The 25,512-nt window shown below is 37.3% G+C and overlaps 4 protein-coding genes across 13 annotated transcripts; 1 reads left to right on the plus strand and 3 right to left on the minus strand.

Moving 5' to 3' along the window:
- Window positions 1-848: 848 nt before the first annotated feature.
- On the plus strand, window positions 849-4,220 carry LOC107217791 (serine/threonine-protein kinase RIO1). 2 transcript variants are annotated; one of them, XM_015655455.2, is made up of 6 exons: window positions 849-1,005; window positions 1,143-1,286; window positions 1,422-2,425; window positions 2,543-2,754; window positions 2,843-3,106; window positions 3,394-4,220. In XM_015655455.2, the coding sequence occupies exons 2-6, from the start codon at window positions 1,237-1,239 to the stop codon at window positions 3,493-3,495; spliced, it is 1,632 nt and encodes a 543-aa protein (XP_015510941.2). In that variant the 5' UTR covers window positions 849-1,005; window positions 1,143-1,236; the 3' UTR covers window positions 3,496-4,220. The 2 variants fall into 2 exon arrangements, with proteins under 2 accessions (XP_015510941.2, XP_015510940.2); XM_015655454.2 differs by having other exon boundaries at window positions 914-1,286.
- A 589-nt stretch (window positions 4,221-4,809) lies between these two features.
- LOC107217786 (putative uncharacterized protein DDB_G0282133) lies at window positions 4,810-12,556 on the minus strand. Of its 8 annotated transcripts, none has more exons than XM_046730014.1 (13): window positions 12,229-12,555; window positions 11,949-12,094; window positions 10,638-10,987; window positions 7,849-9,827; window positions 7,503-7,763; window positions 6,947-7,288; window positions 6,722-6,848; window positions 6,443-6,636; window positions 6,197-6,286; window positions 6,026-6,083; window positions 5,537-5,613; window positions 5,277-5,379; window positions 4,810-5,081 (listed from the first exon to the last, which is right to left on the minus strand). In XM_046730014.1, the coding sequence occupies exons 3-13, from the start codon at window positions 10,945-10,947 to the stop codon at window positions 4,816-4,818; spliced, it is 3,807 nt and encodes a 1,268-aa protein (XP_046585970.1). In that variant the 5' UTR covers window positions 10,948-10,987; window positions 11,949-12,094; window positions 12,229-12,555; the 3' UTR covers window positions 4,810-4,815. The 8 variants fall into 8 exon arrangements, with proteins under 8 accessions (XP_046585970.1, XP_046585969.1, XP_046585968.1 ...); XM_046730013.1 differs by having other exon boundaries at window positions 11,940-12,094; XM_046730012.1 differs by lacking the exon at window positions 11,949-12,094 and having other exon boundaries at window positions 12,229-12,347; window positions 12,412-12,553.
- Window positions 12,557-13,998: 1,442 nt separating this feature from the next.
- Window positions 13,999-17,383, minus strand: LOC107217794. Of its 2 annotated transcripts, XR_001525560.2 has the most exons (5): window positions 17,113-17,383; window positions 16,270-16,498; window positions 15,823-16,101; window positions 14,745-15,301; window positions 13,999-14,665 (listed from the first exon to the last, which is right to left on the minus strand). XR_001525560.2 is itself a non-coding variant. In XM_015655458.2 (4 exons), exons 2-4 carry the CDS (start codon window positions 16,479-16,481, stop codon window positions 15,037-15,039), a joined length of 756 nt encoding a protein of 251 aa, XP_015510944.1. In that variant the 5' UTR covers window positions 16,482-16,498; window positions 17,113-17,383; the 3' UTR covers window positions 13,999-15,036. The 2 variants fall into 2 exon arrangements, 1 of the variants encoding a protein (XP_015510944.1); XM_015655458.2 differs by having other exon boundaries at window positions 13,999-15,301.
- A 1,320-nt stretch (window positions 17,384-18,703) lies between these two features.
- Window positions 18,704-24,643, minus strand: LOC107217792 (activating transcription factor of chaperone). The gene is made up of 3 exons (XM_015655456.2): window positions 24,487-24,643; window positions 23,589-23,948; window positions 18,704-20,162 (listed from the first exon to the last, which is right to left on the minus strand). Exons 2-3 carry the CDS (start codon window positions 23,851-23,853, stop codon window positions 19,306-19,308), a joined length of 1,122 nt encoding a protein of 373 aa, XP_015510942.1. The 5' UTR covers window positions 23,854-23,948; window positions 24,487-24,643; the 3' UTR covers window positions 18,704-19,305.
- Window positions 24,644-25,512: the final 869 nt, after the last annotated feature.

The raw sequence follows: 25,512 nt of genomic DNA on the forward strand, positions 1-25,512 counted from the left end.
GAGAGTGCTGTACTTTTCACATACCGTTAAGCAATTGCTAAGCAAAAGGCATGATCGATCGATTTCTTAAATATAAGTCCTTCACTTTTTCCTGACTTTTTCAGTTAAAAAATTCAAATTGCTATTTCCGAAAAAGTTACGTGCAACTTTGTGAAAGTATGAAAATCACGAAAAAACATGTTTAATGTCCCCGAGTGAGTGCTAAAAAGGTCGTAGTAAATTTTGCAAAGAACGGTAACGAAGCTGATTCTTTCTACTTTCAAATGCAACCTGCAACCTTTCTCTACGCCTCGTCGGAAACGACTGACGCCGCACTGCGCTGGGAAGCAATTCCTGATCGGTCGGAAATGCCATACGAGTTGCGGACAACGCTGTCAGACGTTCGAAAAATTGCCGAAATTTTCTGACGACTTCCAGCCGAATGAAATGTGTTAACCGAAGATATATTAAGTCATTCCTGAGGGTCCAATTAGTGGAAAGAGTCTTGCAAAAACGATTTTGGGACGAAAGTTTTCCGAGCTCTGAAAATCGCAAACAAAGGAAGGCTAAGCCCTTTGGATTGTTTGAGCCGAAATTTGGCCGATTTTGAAAAACACTTAAATGTATTCTGTGATGCATTATATGAACGTAATTTTGCGAAAAGAATTGGTTGCGCTCAGTTCGAATACGCCATCAGCTATTTCATCTCGCTTCTTCATTTTCTCCATTTTTTCCAATTTTTTCACGCTTCCAATTGATAACATAGATTTTTGAATTCTTTGAGCAAAAATGTAATTGAGATCCACTGACCTAGCCACGTGGGTTTCGACGCGCGGCATTTTGCCGTTGCGTCGGTACCCATTTTTGACGCCCGTATCAAATCCAGCCTACGACTGATAGATACACCAGAATCTCCGCGCATGCGTGCGGAAAAATACTCAGCTTGAGAGCCTGCTGTTTCATGTGACTGTTACACACTACCTGATCACTCTCCAAAGTGCAATATGATATAATATATCTTGACAGGTATGTTGACAAGTTTCGAAGAAAGTAATAACGAATAACGCGACCAGTGACGCGTTCTATTCCGTACACAGACATTCATCGATTTGATAAGAGTGGTGTGACAAACATAGCTTGCTAAAATAGGTGTAATTTTTCAGTATCAGAATCTGGCTAATGTGGGCAACAACGTGTGTCACGTGGCAAGCATTCTTGACTGAAATATTCACCTGAGCACCTATTCCAAATTCGACAATGGCATCACTGGACGAAGGCCAATTTAGCGATGCCGATGAAGAAACGATGTATGTACATACAATTCATAGGTTTCATACTACATACATTTCAGGCATTGCGCGATATTGTGTCACGAAACTGAGTCTAACCAAACCTGGCTATCTTTAAGCGCGTATGAAATAACATTTTTCATTCCTTCCCAGAGAAAAAACGAAATGTGGAAAACCAATGATCATTCACGAATTGACCGTCACAGTAGGACAATTGCAAATAGACATCGAAGACAACACAGAATATGACTCTGAAGACGATTCATACGATTGGGATGTAGATGCTAGAGGCAATTACCAGTTGAAGAACAATAGTCGTTCAAATGGAACGGCCAACAGTCAGATGGCAAGCAATAAAGTTTCCAACTACCAGCCTACTGATAAATTATTTCGACGTTACTCCAATAAAATAAATGTTGAAAAATATGAGGGACCCAGTTTGCCCAATCATGCGGCTAATTTACTTATCGAAAGTAACAAACGCACTGAAAATGAACGGATAAGAACAAAAGACAAACATGACAGAGCAACGGCTGAGCAAGTTATGGATCCTCGCACACGTATGATTTTATTCAAACTACTCAACAGAGGTATAATCGCTGAAATCAATGGTTGTATTTCAACGGGAAAAGAAGCTAATGTTTATCATGCCACCTCTAAAACTGGTATTGAATTCGCGATAAAAATCTACAAAACATCAATACTAGTGTTTAAGGATAGAGACAAGTATGTAAGCGGTGGATTTCGTTTCCGTCACGGTTACTGTCGTCACAATCCACGTAAAATGGTTCGCACTTGGGCAGAGAAAGAAATGCGGAATTTATTGAGGCTCAGTCAGGCAGGAGTATGTGCTCCGAAACCAATTTTGTTGCGCAGCCATGTTCTCCTGATGGACTTCATAGGTAACGATGGATGGCCAGCACCAAAGTTGAAAGACGTTGAAATAAATTCTTCAAAGGCCCGCTCGCTTTACAGAGAATGTGTTGTGATGATGTGGAGAATATACAATAAATGTAAATTGGTTCATGCTGATTTAAGCGAATTTAATTTACTCTATCACAAAGGAGAGATTGTTGTCATAGATGTATCTCAATCAGTTGAACATGATCATCCTCATGCGTATGAATTTCTCCGAAAAGACTGCACTAACATCACAGGTAATCATCTTCAGCATTTCAGTGTCTTTGACCTTCATAAGTAAAATTAATATTTTGAATGTGCGAGTAAATTTTCTCGTTTTCTCAAATGATTGTATATGCAAACTGATTCTTCAGAATTCTTCAAGAAACATGGAGTTGCAGTTATGACGATGAAGGAATTATTTGACTTCATCACAGATCCTAATATAGTGGAAGATACGATGGATGAGTACTTGGATGTGTTAGCAGAACAAGTTATGCTAAGAGAATCAGAGGAAATGGATCCCAACAGTCAAATGGAAGAACAAGTGTTTAAACAAACATATATACCTCAGAGGCTCAATGAGGTATAAATAACCATTAGTGATTGAAATATTCCTAATATATCCAATGACCAGAATATTTAAGCCAATACTGTTGCTCTCAATCTTGCAGGTTATTAACATTGACAAAGATATATCTGAGGCTAATACCGGAGAGCAAAATTTGTTAAGGAAAACCGTGTATGGACTGAGCATTGATTTACCCAAAGCAACAACTGTCACCTCAAAAATTATTTCAACCAAAAGTCACGACGACAGCCATACCGAAGAAAGCGGAGAGGATGTATCTGAATCTGATTCAGAGTCACAAAATAACGATGAATCGAAATTTGTCAATTCAGCTCGACCACGAGACGAAAGTCCTGACAGCAAGAAGGTGAATGCTTTTGATTCGTAGGCGATTTCTTCATCTATGATTAATTTGTCCATTGCTAATGCACAAATAATAGTGTATCGGAATATCGTATATGACCAGTCATGAAATATATGAGAAAATTGAAAATCGACGTTGCACCTTACGCACGTACAGCTCATCTTTACAATATCTGGATACATTTTTTCACATTCTCACCGTTACATGATACTCGTGCTTCAGGTTATAAATAAAAAATAACGAAACTACCTAGATGATTTCTAATTTAATCATGTTCACCAATGTTCCAGGCACGAAAAAAAGCTATCAAAGAACAACAAGCAGAAAATCGTAAGAAGAAAACCAAGAAGCACATAAAAAAAAGAAAAGAAAAGATGGTGAGAAAGAAATAGACACTAAATAGATCCTTGTACAATGTTTGATTCTAGTAATTTAGGATTGGCTCAGAATCTCGCGTTGTATGAATACATTATGTGAAATGATTTAGGTTACAACGAGCATTTTAACCTTATTTATGTAATGCCTTTCGGACTTAACAACTACATACACGGAACCGAAGGTAAACGATGAACTGAAAAAACCAGTCTTTATTGAGTAATTTATAAAACAACAATACTTTTGAAGCATCCCATTTCAAAAAAATGTACTATGTTACTTTTTTTTAAATACTTATAATAAATTTTTGTTTAATATTAAAATTTTTCGCTAATATTTACATTTTAGTGCTGTCACATACTGAGCACATAGATATAGTCATACAGCTAACATAGTTTGAAATAATGGTGTCCAGAACTTTCCCAAGTATTGATTATTACTATAATACCCACCTATTAAATGAATGAAAACTGGAAGATAATTGTAATTCTGTGAAAGTAGAAAATACGGCAAGATCCTTCATGTTATTAAAAAACTATAGTTATAACTAGAAACAACAGAAAATAGAGAAAACGCGATTCCTTTTTTACAATCATAGGGTCTGTTGTAATAATCAGATACTCAAGTTCAATATTGGATACATGGGAACATAATATAATTTTCTCAGCACATCAGACTGTTCAATAACCAGAATATACCTGTATGTCTCGCAAACCGGTACGTTGATAATTAGATAAATACATCTTGGAAAAAAAAACCGTCATAATATTTTGAACACAAAGGTACACATTTGAAAATTCATACACTAAGATGTGAATATGTACAACATAGGCCAGGCAGTAAATTTGATGATATTGAATGAATAACTCGAGATATTTATAGAATGACTACTAAGTTTGTTCAAATGCAATTTTCCTGGAAATAATCTATTTTAAGTAGTTGAAGTAGTAATCTAGTTCAAGTAGTAGTAGTATTTATACATGCTGTATACATACACACACACACACATATATATATATATATATATATATATATATATATGTACACACACGCACACATGTGTGTGTGTTGGTTTCAACTACTTGAAATAGTTTACCATTTCAAAAGTTATAATATTATTCTATTATATGAACAAAGATGGAGAGAAAAATTTATTTCTCACAGCACATGTAATGATGAATGGAACAAATTTGGACACTCAGTGGATATCAAATAGAATTGTGTAATAGTGATATCGAAGCAAGTTTTCATCTGCTGACTGAACATTGCAGAACAAACGCCACAGAACAGTAGTTAAAAATCAGATATGGGAAACTTTTTCACTGTTTTACTGACTATTATAAAGAAATGTTACGGGGTACACTGTATTGACCAAATCTGGAATGTCTATCTACTGCCCTTACAGCAAAGTGATAATTGTTGCCTGGAGTGAACTCCTTGAGTGTGCAAGCCATTGGAAGTGGTAGGGCCCTTACATCTCCCACTTTCTTCCACAGATTTGAGTTTGGTACAGTCCCAGGTATCTCTTGGTATGCATATAGTTGATAACTAGCAATATCTGCATAGTTATCTGACTGCACCATATTCCACGATAAGACAATACCTGCATTGATATTTGCAAAATTGTATTAAATAATAACATACCAACTCTACTACTATCATATTATTTTTAATTACTACAATAATTACCAGGCAAAATGAATAAAAAAAAATAAATGAGCTGGTTGTTGCTACATATAATTCAACTAAATTAAATTATGATTGTCATAGAATATAACTGTGTCATCCGGTGGCTTACCTTGTGTAACTTTTGATATTTTGAGGGACGGAGGTGGAGGAGGTAGTTTCCATCCATTTTTGTGTGGATAGTGTGGCGTATCTGGCAAGGGTGCTGGTGGTGGCTGTGATCAAATATAGTTTTTTCTCAAAGTATAGATACACAATCGACTTACCAGTTGTAAAGTACCATAACAAAAGAACCAAAATCATTAAAAATGCAGCATAACGGAAAAGATGTTCAACATTGATAACTAAAATAATACACTGAACCATACTCACATTTGAAGGTGAAGGTGGAACCGTCGTAGCTGCTGTAGTTAGTACTCTGACGGTACCATTGGCCAATGTTGATGTCCCTATGGGACATAAGAACTTTACAATCGATATAAAACCAAACTGCTCAGAAGGTTCTAGACCACATCAGAAACTCAAAACTCTAGAGTACGAAACCTTTGTACCAAAGACATAAAGAACTGACCGTGCACATGATATCTCATTGCTTACCGGGCTCTCTTGTATAAAAAAGGAATTTAATTTTCAACACATCTGTACTCGTCTATTTGTCTCTGATTTCTCCAATGCATTAGAATAGCAAATAGTCAAAAATACTTTGCACTGGTCATAAACGTAATTTCTCTGTATCTGCTATCACGACGACTTTCAGTGAACCAGTGCTTGGTACAATACGTCAGTGTCTCATAAAATATAAGATAATCACAGAATAACAAGTGTCAATTGTTCCAGCCAGAATGTTATTTTCACACTTACCAGCCTTGTAGGGTACATTTGAAAACTGGCCCCGTGTGGTGGATGTTACTGGCCGTACCTGAAACGTGGATCAAGTCCTTGTAACGTTCTTCATTACTTGGAAAAACGAGACTGCTACCAGCTTAATGGAATATTTTCTCTCTAGCAAGCTGTAATAAACTAAAAGCTAACCTGGTTTGGATTTGGTGCTATCAGTAACTGTCTTCCAGTTCCCAAACTTCCTTGCATTACATATGCCAATTTTGTTGCATTTATGTTATTCTGGAAACAAAATGATCAACGACTTAAAACATCATCAAAAAATTTTAGGAAAAAATAAATGCTAAGACCTTGACAACCTATAGAATACTATTGGATTACTCAACAGTCGTCTGTTGCTGTTGGATTTTGACTAATCATAGCAGATTTATTACTCACAACAAGAGCCGTCGGCGTTGGTTGACTAACAGACTGTACTACTCTAATATTGGCAGCCTGTGTGGTGATCGCAACGTTCGGAGATAATGTGGTTTGTACAACCCTTTGATATCTGGTATGGGGAACCTTCGGTCCAATGGAAGATGTGATTGTTGCAACCATTGGTAGTACACCTGATATAGTACCACTAATTGCTAGAATGGGATATTTGATAAGCTTATGAAAGAAACGTTACTCGAATGACTGATTTAAAGGTTTTGATAATGAAACGTTCCCTACGTTTATTCTTGTCCTCTTCTTCTGTGAGATCAATCAAATCACTAGAGACAGTACTCTGATTGTTCGGGACTGTTGAATGCCGGTTTGTGTGATTTGAAATCTTTCCATTTACTACAATATTTTTTATCTAAAAATTACACATATCGAATAAATATCATATCATTTGCAAAACCTTCTCAAGGTATTGCAAAAACAATGAGCAATATATCTGAAATACAAACATACTTTAGCGGCAGTTGGTTGAGGAGAAATTGCACTTGGCAAAACCTGTTCTTTGCTGGTGTTAGTAGCTGATAACTTGGGCGACGTGTCCACTGGTTTGGCCAGAACAAGGGCCGCTTTTGGCATAGCTGTGGATATTTGAGGTTGAATTGGTATTGGAACATTTTTGGTGACTTCTATTCTTCGAGGGGATCGTATTTTAATACCACGTCGTGGGACTGTTGTAGTCTTGTTATTTTCAGGCTTAGCCAGTTTATTACCTCCGTTCACAGTAACAGGATTTGGCACATTGCTCTTCGAAATATTATTAGAAGATAAAGACCTCAAATTCTGGATACCTTGTTCCTACATACAATTGTAAAACATTAAATTTGTAAAAAAAAAAAAAAACAAAAAAAAAAAACTTCATTGTACTGTGGTCAGTATATATCGATATAATACCATGTATAAGAAATCATGGGATTGTTATTTATGATGACTAGATGTATAGTAACTAGATAAATACAGTTTTCCCAATAAAACAAAGTATCGTAACTATAAGAACAAAAACTAGGATTACCGATATGAAATTCACTTGCAGTCCAACAGATCTATTGATTTTTATGGGTGGCATAGGCTTGTCATTGTTAGCCCGACGGTCAGCAGCATTGCGATTGAGGACCATGTCAAAATCATTTATTTGCTTTGTCAACTGTTGACAGCGGATACGATTGGCTTCTTGATTGCGTTCTGATATGCGCGCTTGTTCTCGTAATTTTCCAATTTCACTTTGCATTGTTAGAGTTTCTACCAATTTTTGTATTATAAGTTCTTCCAATTCCTGTTCACAAATATGAACTATTAGGTGAGAAAGTACGAGTACTATCCTTTGAAAGATACTGAAATCAAAATAATATTATACCTACCTCACGTTTCAATTTTGTCAACCTGCCCTTCATATCTCTTTGGAAAAATTTTCTTACATAACAAAGATTTTTCGGTGATTCATCACTTTTTCCTGCAGGCAAAGCATGTATTTCTTCAACGGGCGACATCAATGTATTTTGACTTCTGAGTTGCTCCGCAGAAATATCTGAATTTGAATCTGGAGCAATTTTCATTTTTTTATGAATCAATTTATCGTTTTCCTTTTCACTGTCTGTCAAATTACGTTTCATAACCAGCAATGGTTCTGACTGTAGATTATCTTGAAGTTTTAATGAGTTTTTTTCGGTTGACTTTCGTACAGAATTATCATCTGATTCATCACTAGATTCACTATCCACCAATTGATTCCTAACTGTTTTTTCATTGCTATTTAATGTTTTTGGTTTCTGTGAAATATGTTCAACTAACTCAGTTTCTTTGTTGTCTGAACTGAATTTCCTTTTATTTTTAGCTGGAGCACTAATTTCACATTGCTTGTTCTTATATTCACTACTTTCCTCTTCTTTCGCAAGTTTATCTGAGGCTTGCTCAGCCACTTCCTGTTCATTAGACAACGAAGTATCGTCTTTTATTTCCTCTTTAATATTCATGTCATCCTTATTATCTGATTCATGTTTCTCACGACTGTTAACCACTTCATTTGTTGTTTGTAGCTCCTCATTTTCGATACTTTCTTTCTCTAGCTGTTCTGGCATTTGCTCTGTGGTTGACTGTTTCTCTGGGGCCCATAATTTGCTAGAGGTTGCATTGGGCTCATCAGTTTTAGGCACCTTCAAAGAATCACCAACTTCATTTCTTTGTTCGAATGTTTCACATGCATGGTTGTTGGTCTCAACTTCTTTTTGAATATCACCTGGTGTATCTGCTCCGACATCACTATCTGATTTGATTTCAAGCAGTTTGTTACCTATGTCCAGTTTAATTGTCTCTTTTAATGAATCAGAAGAATCAAGATTGTTATTTTGGGTCACAGTCTTATCACTCATAGCAACAGCATTCTTCGACTTCGAAGAAGTTGTGGACTCAGTATTCTCAAGGGACAATGATGATGTAGTACGTTTAAAATCAGAACTATCCTGGCTTGACGATGATGAGAAATTCTCTGTAGCCTGCATGTGTTCATTGTCAGGAGCAATAGGTTCATTCAACCAGTCGTCAGAAGTAAATCTTAAATCGCAGTTGTGGTTGGTTGAATTTTTATTGTTTACCAAATTGGTGTAATTTTTGTCAGGATTTTCTAGACCTCCACTACCATTAAATGAAGCTTGATCAAGATTTAGGTGACTGCATTCCTTGGATAATTCATCATTAATAATGGACAATGTATCATTGTTACTGGCAACAGGAATTTGTAATCTTTCTTTGGAATTTAAATTAGAGGACGAGAGAGCTCTGGGTGGATTTGTGCTACTGTCGCTAGCACCAACTTCAAGAGGTGCTTGTTCCGTAGAATTAGAAAGGGCAGACTGATCTGGTTGAGAAAGGTCAATGTTTACATTCAATTTCGGGCTTAACTTCAGTTCAAAATTGGCAACCTCTTCTTTGACTACTTTTTTTTGTACCTGCCGAAAACTACGAGGGACACACTTTCCCATAGAGTTTTTCCAATGGTTTCCATGTTTTCGAAATCCTGACGGCCTTCCAAAATTGTTATGATTATTGAAGTAAAATTCACTCCTATAGATACTTGAATTATTGTGATAGTGCCGTGATTGAAAAGTATGACCTGGAAAGGGGCGTTTATTTGTCTGAATGATATTATTCAGAGAATGCACTTTTCGGTTTCCGCCACGCCACATTTTTTTCTTATTATTTTCACTTCTGTTACGTACTTCATTTAAAATTTCATTATTTTGGTTTGACTTCAGAAGTTCTATATTAGAGGCAGATTCGCATGAGTTATATGTTGAGTGTTCTGCTGCATCAAGTGGAATTTTTTTGGTTGAATTGGTCAAGCCTGTAATCATAATATCAAATTCTTAATAATGCTATTTAATATGCAAACTTATGAGAAACATATTCAGTGTTTAATTACACTTCTCATAATCATATGACTTTATCAGGGCATCCAGTGAAATTTTGCTCTTTCTGAAGTGGAACGTGGTATTTAATAGTCATCACATTGGGAAAAAGAAAATTTCGACCATTCCTCGTGACCAACTGTCAAATGTGTTCAACTACATGTCCCTACTTTACAATAATATGTTTGGATGGGGAGTCACTCTCAATCAAAGTTAGAAAAGCAGACAACGATCATCTTTATTCAGTATCGAATACTGAAGATTTGCAACAACTAATGGCAGAACCAGAGGCAGTGGAATAAAATAAATAGGTCCTCATATTTAACCGGTGTCAAATTATACTGGTCATTTAGGAAGATGATCAAAAAATTAATTCATATCGGATAGAAACAACACCGAATATTGTGGGATTGGCACTAAACCTTTATCTACGAATGACCACATGCCAGAATTAAATACCTACGGTATGAGCAAAAACAGACACTCGAAATTTCACTTATTTGAAATCCCAAATAGCCACATGCTTGGTCACCGGACGCCCTGCTCCACGCAAACCATACATGACATAAAATGCAGTCGATGGACTAAAGGGATCAAGTCTACAACTGAAATTAGGTTCGTCGAGTATCACAAATGTTACCCTGCTACAATATTAAATTTCCAATGGCAATCAAGGATAAAGAAGAAGAAACAATCTGGTCAAAAATCACAGTTCGAAGACAGGTAGATAAAAAATTTGAACACACCCGTAGTTGTATCCTGAGAAGTCATTTGTTCAGAACTAATACACAGTGCAGCTGGTTTATTTGATGAAACAGTGTCACTAATGTCAGCTTCATCATCTGAGAATCTTAACCGTAAGCTGTCATCAGAAAGAGTGTCTTCGTCTTCTGGATCCTGATTTGATTCTTCCAATATTTCGTTTTCGGTTAATCCATCTTTACAATTTGCCACATTGCTACACAAAAGCTCTGAGTGATCATTTCTTTCTTTTATATTATATGACGATGTCGTACTTGTCGCGTCCATAATTATCGGGCAGCTTGGTGATATCATGTCATACTACTTCCATTTAGCGCAAAAGTTCAATACAACTCTGTGAAGTAATTCAAATTCGTCAACTTCATCATCCTGCTTTCTGAGACCTATAGATAACTGTAGCTCGCATGCAACTCTGACTGTGGTCTTATAGACCATTCCATTGAAATATCTCACAATATTGAAATAGTTTTCTACTTATGCAATCGCGTATGAAACTTTTCCCACTAATGCAGATGGTATCGTTCGTCTAGCAAATGGACATTACTTTTATCTTTCAGTATATGCATAAACATTTGTATGCAACCTTGCCAAGGCACCATTTAATTAAAACTGAAATTTTTCTATATATTTAAAATCGCTTCATCACTGATCAAAAATAGAGCAGCGAAGTCTCTACTAAGAACTAATGATTAGGAATACCAATAATCTTTAATTGGATATACATACGCAGAGTCACCCAATGTTTTTATTCTACCATAATCTTAGCAAATCTTTGCCATTCATCCTGAGATGATTATATTACAGGTCTAGTCAGATGGAATTCTCGTAATATATTGCGTGTGAAGAGTACTACCATTTCTTATGAAATACTATCGCTATAAGTACCCCAACTACCAACAAGGTCACTTCCACTTTGACCTATTATCTGAACTCTGGCATACATATGCAGAAATATACTCATACCAAGAAGCTGACCAATATGCAACAAATAAAAAATTTGCAACATATGCATGTGGAGTCACTTTCGCAGATTACCGATATCACGTGACGTAATGCGCATGCGCGGTAATATTATTCGATTGTTTTACCGGAAGTAGACGACAAATGTATCTGCACAAAGGTATGAATCAATATCGCGTATACGAGATACAATTATTTCTGAGTACCTGACGGCAGACATTGGGATACAGTCCAAAAACGATGGTACAAGATTATTAGAATTCTACTGGTTGCGGAAAACCAGTTGGATCGAACAGAAAAACAAACGGAAAATTGCACCCTCATACCATAATTACCAACTTTGACATTGCTGAATTTTTACACTTTTGGTCCCGTGTTCCAGGCGTATCAACGAGATATTTTGCAACATAATTTCGTCCCAAATTCCAACATGGCGGTACATGTATAATATTTCTGCGTGATGTAGGAACGCAACCCTAACCTTAAAATGGCGATGCAAAATTTTCAGGTCATACAGTCTACGAGTCATTCAAAGTGATGCTAGTTAACATTCCAACTGATCCTACGTAGTCTTCGCTAGGAGGTGTATAAGTCAAATGATAAAAAAATGCTTACAACCAGTCGATGATCGAAGAAGAACCACGGTTTCGAACGATGCTCTCTTTGTGGTTGTATTTCAACGCCGCAATTTAAACAAGTGAAAGCTGCGTTGTCAGATCTCCAACTCTGAGCATCTGTGATTTTTGAGAACTGGAATTTTAATGTCAGGCCTTTACGGTACAATCCGCTATTTCTCACCAGAAATATATCACCAACAGGTTCACCGGTGCTTTTTCATTATGTTGAATTTTTATTGAAATTTTTCTGTACCAAAAACTGCATACAAACGTGTTTATGTACATATAGTATTGCTCAACGTCTTATTGCCTCGGACTAGCCTGCACAAAAATGGGGCACACACGCATGCGCGATGGTTCATCCAGTAACGAGTATACTGCTATGGCATATGTATCTGCTCTATCCAAAACAAGGTGGAAGTAGGTTTTTATGGAATTCCAACGAACCATACACTGTATAAATAATTTTGAAAGGAAAAATATAAATGATTTCTAAAGAAGACGTCAACATGAACTCGTATTATCAACAACATTGAACGGGCATCAAAAAGCGCTACACGGTTCTGCCCTACGCTAGTTGATAACAATGAGAGATTTTCGTCAACGGCCATCAAGTATATTTTATCGATTTTCGCTGCGTACCTGATCATTATATCAAGTACTGCTGTGGTCGAAAGGGTATAAAAAAATGTATACTTTGTAATTTGACTTTTTTTTGTGTGGAACATTGAAATTTGAGGGAAGTCGACATAATAACTCCATCTTTAGTATACAGTGTGTTCCGTTATTTCTTATACAGCATATGTTCGTAGTAAGTCTATTGCGTTCATCACAAACGCTATACGATCATTGAATTTACAAGAGGCTTACAGAAATTTCAAAATGTAAATTTCGTACGAAAAACATTGATTGTTACGTCGCTTCTGTAACGAAGCGGTTACAGCATCCTGACTTCGACTTACCATATCCAATTGAGATTAGTTCGAGAGAAAACTGCAATTTTATGTGAATTTTCACTCGGGAAAAGCAAGGAAATCGTTGACATCTGAAAGTCACATGTTAGCATTTTGCAATCGGTACGGATCAATGTTTTCGGTTTAGTGTTTACGCATTACCTGACGTCACAACATTTAGTGACGCGTGCTCCATGTGTACCGAACCAAATATTCAGATGTAACTTCGAGCCCCGGGTTTTAAAACATCAATGAGTACGAGAATATTGTGTACGGAGAATGTCAGCCCAGTATTCACTGATTGTGACATAGTATACATGTCGTATATTGACTGCCTAACGCTGTAGCAAAGTAACTTGCCAGAATATAAGGCAGCGTGTCGTGTAGTTTACTACGAGACAAGTATGAACCTTGGTACGAACAGTATTGGTGCCTTAGTATAGGCAACTTGCGATAACCGCTCGTTAGCATGAGCTCACAATTGGACTTGGATACAAAATCTGTATTCCGTTGTTGACCGTATATTTGAAAATCTATAGCAGTAGTGGGACAGAGCTAATGACCAATCCGGTATTACGACAGAGACACACGATTGCTATGCTGCAACTATTATGACGAATCTTCAACGTGACTCTTCCATAAGTCGTCTGCTCTTTGTAAATCAGAATGTAGAACATGGAATGGAAATAACGCAGCAGTTTGTTTCTTTGCACAGTTTTGACAAACGCTCTGTTTATTTCAGTTCATATTATGCACGTATTTCTGCGAGCTTAAAAATACCAAATGAAAAGGAAAGTGGAAACAATATGCGTATGCACAGTTGATACAGTCATTTATATTGTTCACGATCAGAGGTTCATAAGTACACACAGCGTAGTGAAAGAGTAAAAAAGATCAAACAACAAACTAGATAACGAAATTATAAATAATCTGCTTATTGTACCTATATAACTTGAGTCGAGATTATTCGTGAACTGATCATATTATTATATATTACAACCTATGTATCTACACATGTACGTACGTGCACAGCTGCCCATAAGTAATTGTATCACGCGAAAAAGAATATAATATTATGTAATGGATTCATCCTCCCATCGGCTTGGCGTTTGTATTAAATTGTTCCCAAACGAAATTTTCGTCACTCTCATCGTTTTTGTGAGGAGCTCAATCAAATCAGTTTTTGTTCAAGTAATTGCAATATCTTACTTGCTACTCGGTCAATTACGTTCACTTACACGTACAGCTGACGAGAAGAACAATTATCCATAACAATCCTGGCTTTGCCAAGTAAAACGGTGTTTTAAATAAACGTGTTAAAAAAATGTTAGAACAAAATATATATTATTATATCTAATACAGTTATGTGTATTTCTCAAATAACATAAACTTGCCGCGGTTGTCCTGATTGGATATAAGCGACTTTACATAATGAGTTAAAAGTCTCGTATCGCTGAAAATATTTCCAGGGTTGGATGCAATCTGGAATGAGCAGAAAAAAATTTTAATACTGCAAATAATGAGACTTAAAGTTTTCATGTTGCTCTATAAGACGAGTTACCTTCCTTTCGATTTTGATTATTACATCGGCGTATGTTGTGACTCAGCTGTTATACGATTTATTGTAACACATGCCTTTTACGGTTAGATAATGACCAATATTTAGTCATGAACACAATTTGCTTTTGTCAGTAAATTTGTTATTTACATTTTTAACGTCTTTACACAATCCAGCTGATTGCTCTTTCTATCATCATCGTTTTTTTCTCATTTACTTTTAGCCTTTTCCTTTATGTTTTAACGTTTTTTCTGACGATGCGTCGATCTTCAGTATATGTATGTGATTCTTTTCTTCAATACCGTTGACTGTGCTTGTCAGACATTTTTCCGGAATATTTGCTTAATCTATCACTGTATTCGTCATCCTGATATTTATCGTCTGCCCTATAGTGTATCTCTGGAGGCGAATTAATCCGCCTTTGCCAGTGCCACGACCAGTACAAGTCCTCTTGGTTAATATCCTTTGGATGCCTTGCATCTCGAAAGACATGAACACAGTAGAGTAGGCTACCAAGGAGTGTGAGAAATCCAAAGACTAAGAAAACTATCCCGAGAATCCTGTATATAAAATACATTCGTTACATGGTATACACAGTAAAAATGACCAAATACATATAACATTCTAAGGAATTGTACACCGTGAATATTTGATGAAGTGGACCCAGTCCGTTCGAGGTGACTTTATACCTCACATTGACTAATATATTGAACCTGCCGTGTAGGTCCAGGGGTCTACGACAACAAATATTTACTATATCAGCTGTCAAAGAAATTTTTCACATTGTGTTTCTGTACGCACATATAAAGAAATTCATGATTCGTTATCGCAACGATGACATCTAAGAATTAACGCATGTCTACAAAGGTGTTTACACACGAAAATTGAAGTAAAATTAATGTATCCCGTCAATTCAAATTGCGTTAAAACGCCAGCTTATTAAACAAGACAACTATATTCTGCTATTTAAACATTCGTTTTTGTCGTTTTGCCTTGAATTGACGTAAATACGATACTGAAGTCAACATAATAACTTCACAAGATTTGGTGACATTCGTACGGTTAAAAGATCGATACTTACCATACGAATAACGGCTCGAAGAATTGAAGCACAATTACGAAACCCAGAGTAACGAGAATCAGACCAAGGTTTAAAAGCAACATCAGGCAACAGATGCCTTTGGTATTGGGGCAGAAAGGATTTGGTGCGGACATGGTTTCCATGACTAAGCCTCCTTTTCGCGAGGTGCGTGTTTTGGTTGTGGATATTCCGGATCTCCCAGATGGAGGATATCCGTAGCTACTAGGTACCTCGTGACCAACCTTTGCACTGGGCGCTAAACTGTACCGCGACCCTTGACTGTGGATGTTACGCTTTCATTTTTCCATGGCACCAACCAAGTTTGGCAGAACAATTACTTCATCAGATCAACAGGAGAAGCGAAGCTTACGGAACCTTTGCTTGACTAGCATTATATGAGCATATCGTAAATTAAATGTTAATTGAATGCATTTGTTAAAACATCACCTTATCTCGGAGGGTGCTTTGTAGGCGGCACTTGTTACGTAAATATCTGAATTGTTGTCATACAGACTACCATGGGAGGCACTTCGTGGAGTGTTTTTGTTCAATCGGTTCAGGGAATACGGCAAAGGTCCCGAAGCAACGGAGCTCCGATCATTTTGCGCACTCCGTGATCTCCGGTCGTGATTATCGCCTACAATTCTTTCGGATGACATCGTGGACAATCTTACTTCTGTAACAGAATTACGTTGTATACCCGTCAAATAATCTTCAACGACGATCGGTGTATCTTTTCAACACAGTTATACGACTTGCGATCTTACAAACGTAAGGAGAATGTGTTCGGACACACCTACGCGATTTTTGCTGTATATATACACACGATGATGCGATTCGAGCCTTTTACGACTGTCTCGATGGCCTAGAAATATGTAGGCGCTAGGTGGGTCGAAATGCTACATTGTGTACACAAAGTACGGTATAAGTATGCAAAATTGGTGAGACTCAGTACCCATGTAAGTGCTACAGGTGATAATTCATGGTGAATTTAAAGGAAAGTGATGATGGCCTTGGGTCCAAATAACTACTACTGGCGATTTCATTTTCTTCACGAATGCAAATTGAATGACTAATAACAGACGTTGTTAAGATGATTTTAGTTTTGATGGGCAGAAACCTATTCGAAGATCTTTCGAAAAACCTTAATGCTGAGATGCGTGTGGTTCTACCAGCTGATTGAATTAAAAATACAAATTGCAAAAAATATTCGGGTATTCGTGAAATCGTTTGCAACCGTCACCCACAACTTCTGATAGTGTATTTTATTACGACGGTCAAAAAACGCACCTTGTCACGACTGATATTATTCGATGGAGTACGTAGCCACACTATACCATGCGCGCTCAGATTCTCCTCCGGTATATCAGTCGACAAATTTGAAATTCCACCAAATTCATGAAATGGTAGTAGATCCACGATGACGTGTTCTTCGCAGTTCTGTTACGACTCGTCTGTATAATCTACCTGTAGTAAAGGCGAAAGGTGTAGACCGTAGACTGCGGAGTGGAAACTCAGAGGACTCGGTCAAGTCCTGTTTACCGTGCCTCTCGCTGAACGACGAGGAGGTAAGCCCCCTCCGCGGAGGTGGCTCGAGCAGGAGGGAGACCGAGGAATATAATACGTTTTTGCCGATCCAACAGCGCGCACACACGCATCATACGTGCACACATCCGATCGCGTTCGCGCAACGACACAAGTGCTCGAAATATCGATGACGATATACAGTCGTTGATGCAGCGGATACATTCGATATAATTGGTGTATCGTTATAACATATGAATGAGGAAAACAATCAAACAACCAGATCGCACGTATACGTACTATTACAAGTTGCTGTGGAGTAAACTAATATGTTGAATACGGCAACCGCTGAATACAGGTTTCTCTTTCTATATTGTGCAAGTGCTGAGCATAATAATTTACATTTGCACAACGTATAAGTCACGCCCAGTTGTTTATTAAACTTGGTGTAGAGTAGCAGAGAGGAACTCCCGGGTAAACGTCTGGTGGAGGAAGAAGACGTTTTCAGATTTTTGCACGCAACGCTCCGCGCCGCCAACGCCGCTAGCTATACGCTTTCTTTTCAACTAAATCGACGCAGAGCTGGTAAAGAGGTCAAAAATGCATTCTACCGCAGAAGCTCATTAAACCGTCTGCGATAAAGAGGCGTAGTAATAAGCATATATATTGGCGAGAAAGATTTAATCATCTAACCATTACCGTCGAATTTACCTACTATTATAGTGCACTACTTTTAATCAAGTACAGGCTTTATTTGCTCAATTTTGGATAAATATCATGCGAGATTAATGCGCAACTTACAAGATTTTATTTCATTTCGATCACTTGGTACCCAAATCACTCAACGTGTGCATTATGTACACGCAAGAGAAAACTCACGACACCGTATCAATGATACTTCGGGATCAGTTTGCAAGAATGAAGTCCATTCTAAGCTACACAAGTCTTTGTTTCTTGTTCTGTGACCTTTGTCACTCTGCCGTGATTACAAAATACTTACATTAGTCACATGCTAACGTCTTAGGGCGTTTACCGTGCCAACTCAGCGGATCGGAAAAAGGATAGACAGAGAAAAAAAATTTAGTCAATAAAGAGGGATAAGGCTAACGATCTTTTCTCTAGATCTCTAGAGCTGATAGAAAAACATACGAACGGAATACTTTTCCTTGTTAGTCAACATTGCGTTCATTTGTTCAACAAGTCATAACTGACTGGTCACCATAGTCGCGATTTTCAGTGGTATTCCCGAAACGTGATCATGTTCATGCGTAAAAGATCGTCGAAGTCCACTAACTCGAATTCTGACAATGTTACGTAACCGCGTCGGTTGAAGTGAAAGTCATGGACAAGTTTCAAGTATCGGTAAAATTATTTATTCTTCCGGTATACAGACATGTCTATAATATATGAAAATAATATTTTGACAATCTCTACTTGAACAACGGACATGCATCAAGTTGAGATTCATGCTAAAATTTGTTTGTTAAAAAAATTAATAAATAAATAAAAAAGACGATCGTATCGGGAGACAGCAGAGTTCCACTCAGGTGAGCTTCATAGGGCTGCTCTCCTCCTACAATCTACCTTTTTACGATTTTTTTTTTCGGATATTGAACAATCTGATGACGTACATAAAGTTTAGGATATCTAATATAATCCAAGGCAACCCACTTATGGTCAAGTCGACCGATGAGGAAGCAGCAAGTGGCCGTTCGCTCTCTTTAGGTATATAACATGCATAATTATACATTTGTGATAACGTACGAGTATTTGAATGAGTGTTAGTTACAAATACGCGATGCCGAAACTAGGTACCGCGTAAAATAAGGAATAAGGTTGTTAAGTACCAACTACTAGTATAATATATATATATATATATATATATACATATATGTATATATACATGTGTGTGTGTGTGTGTGTAAAAGCAACGATCGTATACAAGAGTGATCGAAGAAATTATTTCATAAGTCCCTTGGCTTTGAATAGGTCCCTCATCAGCCCCTTGAGGCAACGAATCTCCCGCTGAAGATCACCAACTTGGCCCTGCAGTTTCTCATTGTAATTAGTCAGCTCCTGTACCTCCCCCACGATCTCTTTTATTTCTTGCTTTTTCTTCTGCCTGTAACGAGTTGCTGCGTTCTTATTCTGCTCTTTTTTGCGGACCTTTCTATCATCTGACGGTGGACGGGAGTAAGGTTTGCGATAACGATTCTTCGACACAACAGGTGTTGACGTGGTAGAAGGTGTAGCTTCGGGTGTCCACAATGGATCATCATTGGAATCCTCCTCAAAAGATACACAACTCGTATCAGAGCTAGTGGATAGACTTGATGATGATATATTCTTGGCACATGAGCGAACTATTTCGTCGACTGCTGCCAATTCGCTTGCGACGTCCCCCAGTGGTTCAAGAGAGATGTTCTCAGCACCCCATTGCGACAATGGGGCGACACTGGGTAAGGATGGAATTTCTTGAAATTGATCCTCGGGTTTGACCACAGAAACGCCCTGAGTTTGAAAAGTTGGTGATAGAGATATCAGTATTTTGGAATTTGTTGTGTTGTAGAATTTAGCAGGAGGTGACTGTGGTGGAGTCAATGCCGTGACAGGAGCTTGGTAACAGGCCTCTACATCACCCAGTACACTTTCAAATTCCTGTAGTAGGGTCCGAGTTGTTTCTTGTTGCTGCAACTGCGTTTGCAACTTTATTGTACCTGATGGTAGGATGGGCTGGCTGATCCCATAGTCCAAAGGTGATAGTTCTTCGAATATTGGTAGGTCAGTTTTCTCTTCAAGCCAGTCAGCAGAGGGTTCTGTGGTGAGAAAATATAATATCCCATAAATACAAATGGATGTAAATATATATTTTCATGCTGTAGATATTCGCACGGCAATGGGCGATGGTGTCATTGTATATGAAAAGAAAAATGGACGGTAATAAATATCGCAAAGCCTCAAGTACAACAACAGGGATTTCAAATGACCGTCTGACGAATAAAACTGAAGTGTTGCAAATGAAAGAATAACATGATAGAGATCACTGTACCTCTAAAAAGAATTATCCACAGAATCCCATTGATATAATATAAGGTCCAAATAATAAATAAAATACTACATCCTTTAGAAAAAAATTGATCATCTCCATATCAATTATTTCCAGTTTAGTGACAAGCCTCTTTTTTCTGTCAGAGATGATTCAACCATAAGAGAAATGTGATAAGTTTTTTTTTTTTGGCAATTCTACATGAATTTTCAAGGTGTTGACCATTTTGTTCAATTTATAGCAGTATCTTATTCTTGTATTTAATTCATTCCTATTAACATAATTTCACTACTTTCACGTAAGTTTGAATGTGTGCTGTGTATGTGCATGTTTTGATGCACACCTAATACTATGGGCCACCCATCTGTCCATCAATCTATCTCTTTATCTTTGAATGTGTTAACGTTTACAGTAAAGAAATATACATATATATGGCATTCCAGGGACACTGAATAACAAGTAGCTAGAAACTTGTTCATATTTTTATAAAAACTTAAGAATTCTAAACAGCATAACCAGTTAGAATTAAATATACCTATGTATTAAACTGATAGGTGAATAGAGTTGCTACTATTTTAGTCGTAGAAAATATTCCATTCACATTGTAAATATGTGAGGATATTTTCTGCAGACAGTAATATTATTAAAACAAATACAAGTAGCTGCCATCAATTTGGTTGTAGGTTGTATGGACAACGGGAAGAAGATATACAAAGTGTTTTTCATAGCAGTTTGTTTATTTGATCATTGTATTGCAAATATATGAAGAGTAGAGCAAGTGCATCAGTGCCAAGAGAATAGCAATGATAGTCATATTCAGAAAATGTGAAGTACAAGATATTAGAATTTGACAACAGCTACTGGGTAAGGTTTGTTGTTCAATAAATAACACGTTAGATATATATTTCAAGTAGGATGTACTTTCTATTATGAATTGGTATTTGACTGGACGAACTCCATTCATAGAGATAGAGATTAATTTATTTGTTACAAAGTCAGATAATATTTAACCTAAACTCATCAGATTTCCGAACAACCAACATTTTGTTGATTTTGCTAAGAGCTCGTAAACAGTGACCATAGATTCCGAGTTAGAGGGAATACAAAAAAAATGTCTACGACAACCGCCAAGTCCCTGACCTACTTTCAAATGAAACTTTGCTTCATATTGCTTTTCATACTGATTAACCAGGGAAATAATCTCAACTTTAATAACGGGGGCATGAGAGGTCAGATAAGGAAGTATTTACAGCCAAAACAGTACTTAGAACGATATAATAAAAAAGGTATTTCGAGACCATATGGAAATTGATCTATAAAGTTATTAGTATAAAAAGTGGACATTGGTATATATAGGAATTCAAAAAGATTTTGCTGATGCACAAATAAAATAATTATATCTTTACTATTACGATAGATAATGTGACAATGTGTTGTGATGTGTGAGAATAATGAATGGGTCAAGGAAGTCAAGTAGGTAAATGTGAAGGACAGCTCGTTCAAATCACTTATATTACAGCTTACAAAATTGTTAATCGGAACATAATAAAATCTCGCGTTTACGCAAAACATTTAGTCTATCGCAGGTTCAACAGAATAATCGAGACTACCAAGAATTCCTTAGTAGTCTATCTGATGGTAAATATAACTGTACAATGGTAAAAATGAGACGTTTATATGCAATGAATGTGTATATAATCACTGTTTGTCTTAAACATTTAGTACAAATATAATACGAAACATACCACGGAAGTACAAAGTAGCCATAATTTGAAAGGGTTCGTTGTTCCTGGAGATTCAGAAAGATGACAAGCAGGTAATATGGCAACAGGGTTGAGACTTAAATTCTTTATTGAGATTGTCTTGTGTCGTGAGGGATGGAAGGAGGCAATTACACTATTTGATGGTCGTAATAGAATCTGTGTGCCAGCAGCAACAATTCAGCGTCTTTTGACTAATTTCTGAGAGTTGACGATGATTTCCCTGTTCCACGTGTAATGGTACGTGAACTGCATGCTATTGTATAACATTAGCATGCGCCAACATCGAGAGGCAGAGCCTATGTCTGATTTTCCTTTTAAAACTGCCAGTATCACCAAATCCAGATCAATGTAGGGTCAAACAACGTTCAACACTCGCCTTCTAGTAGATATTCAAACAGAGTCAAACATAACTTTAGCACAAATTCCTGTTAAACATGTATCTCGTACTTTGGGTAAAGTCTTACACGTTGTTTTACTAGCACATTATCAGGACAAGCACTATGTCTCTGAACATGGACAAACACTATGTTTTTGGATCGAAATATGGTGGTAAAAGTTGTGTGGGGTAAATGAATAACTGTGCAAAAAGTGCCGTATGTTGAAGAACTGCGTTCACAATATTGAATATCGGGTGTAAGTTATGCTGCTGGAGAAACCAATAGACACACCACACCAGGCTTACACAAAGTCACTGAGGCAAAGAGGAGTGGGACGTGTATCATGTGGCCTCTACACAGGAGACTCGCATACTTATCTGTGAACTTTCCCCCCTCCCGTTTCTTTATTGCCTCCATCTCCCCTTCCTTCAGCCTCTTGCCCTCACTTCTACCAAGCTGGCTATATAAAGGCTAACCAGTTTGTTCCACTCTCCACTTTTCCCAATTTTGTTTTTTCCCATATTTTTATTTTTCAGTCAAATTGAAATCATATAGGTGATGTGCGAAAAAAAAAAAATTAACCTCATGTCATATAAATGATTCAGAGCTGTAAAGTAAAATTAGAGACAGTTTTGACAAAAAACGCTGATTGAATTAAAGCCATAGTAATAAATGCTACGGCAAGAGATTCCCATTTAATCATTAGAAGAAATACAATATGAATTAGAAATATCATTTCTCCTTACTTCTTGCCATGCTGTATGAAGGGAATGGCGCAATACTGTCTGCGCAGATTTCAAATATTTGTGCTGCACTTAAACATATTATGTGTATTGATTGGATACCTAGTGATGGATATTGGTTGTCGGATTGTTTACTTATACTCAACATGGTTGAAATTTATTTACTATCAAATTAAAGTGTCTGGTTTGAATAAGCATAGCGTCATTTGATTGATGAAATGCAACGTAGGCAAAATGAAAAAAAAGGCAGTGAAAGTTTTTATACAGTTGTAAAAATAATCAAAGATATCTTTCGTTATCTTCCAACAATTACCTTCTTTGATAAATTCTTCCAGTTGTTCTAAGAGTTTAGTAGCCACTTGCGCTCGTGATGTTTTCTCGTCCGCCTTTTCCGCCTCTTCCTCGTACATGACCTCTTCCCCATTGTTGCTGAGATTTTCAATGCTATCAAAGCTCAGCCAATCATTGAAAATGTCAGAGGTAGAAGTTTCAATGGGCGAAGCACGGGAATTGGGTGAAGCCGGTGATGAGGGCTCCGCCTTCAATACCCAGATTTTCTGATATTGATCGGTAGACATTGTTGGTATTTATCCGATCAAAAGATATGCTTGGATTATTATAAGGAATTTGAGTCGTCTTAGCGACGTCGCTTTTGTTGAACGCCATGTCGGCCCTGTAAATAATAAATGTGTGTCAATTCAGCTTGTAAGTTTCTCTAAACGTTCGTTCAAATCTAGATTGGCAGTCACTCGCAAAATGATTTCATTCATCTGTTCACCACGCCCTCATCATGCAGATTTGGCGAAAACCAATTTGAGCCATTTGGCCACGGTGATACTTTTACTCACATCAAGAGAACACTCAATCTAATCCAAATAATTTTCATCACAGGTGTCAAACCGAATTGGATATATTCAATGCAATAACAGATGAGATGGAATAAACGAATCGATGATTCGTTTTATTACTAAACTGAAGTGTTCTCCAAACTAAAATGCTTAATTAGCTCCAAGAGTTTATCAACCAGGATTTCAAAATTGGGTAATACTTGAATTTGTAGCATGGAAAGCGTGCGATTTCGCAATCTGAGGTAACGTTCACCAAATGGAGGGCATGGCGGTTCTTTCTCAAGTACCGTTTGATGTGAGCATCTGTATCGCTGATGTTATAAAGCAGATCAAATAAACAGAATGAAACATATAGCAACTTACCCCATGGTTATTATGATGTGATGGCACACTTGCGTGTGCAAAGTCGATTACCGACTAGAAACTCATCTTCACCCCTTTTTTAATAGAGCCAATAATAACGATGTCTTCTTTTCTGGTTTCATGGATGGAGAATGACTGATTTCTACGAACGTTGAGTCAATGAATTTCATGGTATCAGAGTCGACTCCTATTCGGACGGATGGTTACCATGGAATTGAGTTCGCTATTCGGTCGACAGATGTCGGAACAAGGGACTATATTCACAAAATTCATGCTACCGGACGCTGCGCGCCAAGCTGTGGGTAAATTCAAACGCTTATTTTCAACTTGGACATTCACGGAAATATTTGGGGAGCCACGGATAGAATGAAACGAACGAGTACACGATCACAAGTTGTTTTTTATCGGATTTATGATGATTGTCTCGCAGTTTCGACCATTCACTTTACTTCACAACTATAAATAGATCGTTACATGCGTGGATGAATAAAAAATGAAGTCGACTAGCTCGTGTGCTTACTGGAGGTAAAACAAACTTCTATGGCTATGATGCCTGGACGCTTGATCGACGTTGTTCGCTATAATCGACTGATGTCGCACAGCTTTTATGCTATCAAAAGATAAACAAGGACGAGATAATGTGCACGCAACTGTCAACGCAGCGCGCTAATTCGTCGATCAGAGTATAAATTTGACATTGAACGAAGATTAACTACGCGGATTCAGTTTGGAATCCCGTAGCTCGTAACCTTCCAACACCGGCGCGGAATGTAAATATTACCACACAGCCGCTCCTTTGCAAACAGAACACCCGCTTATGCCTCACGTATACGTACAACCGTTGAATTATACTCAAGGTAGTTCGAATCCATTACCACGCGGTCTGTACGCGTATCAAGGATGAACCCCACAGGTGCGCAAGGAGCAAGACCGCTGACAAAATCAGTGCGTATAGTATGAATTACGGTATGCACAAGGATGTGAGATCCTAGCTGTAATAGATTGTTAAAGATCACCTCGATATTT

The sequence above is a fragment of the Neodiprion lecontei genome, chromosome 2 (genome assembly GCF_021901455.1).
Source record: "Neodiprion lecontei isolate iyNeoLeco1 chromosome 2, iyNeoLeco1.1, whole genome shotgun sequence".
Classification (NCBI taxonomy): Eukaryota; Metazoa; Arthropoda; class Insecta; order Hymenoptera; family Diprionidae; genus Neodiprion; species Neodiprion lecontei.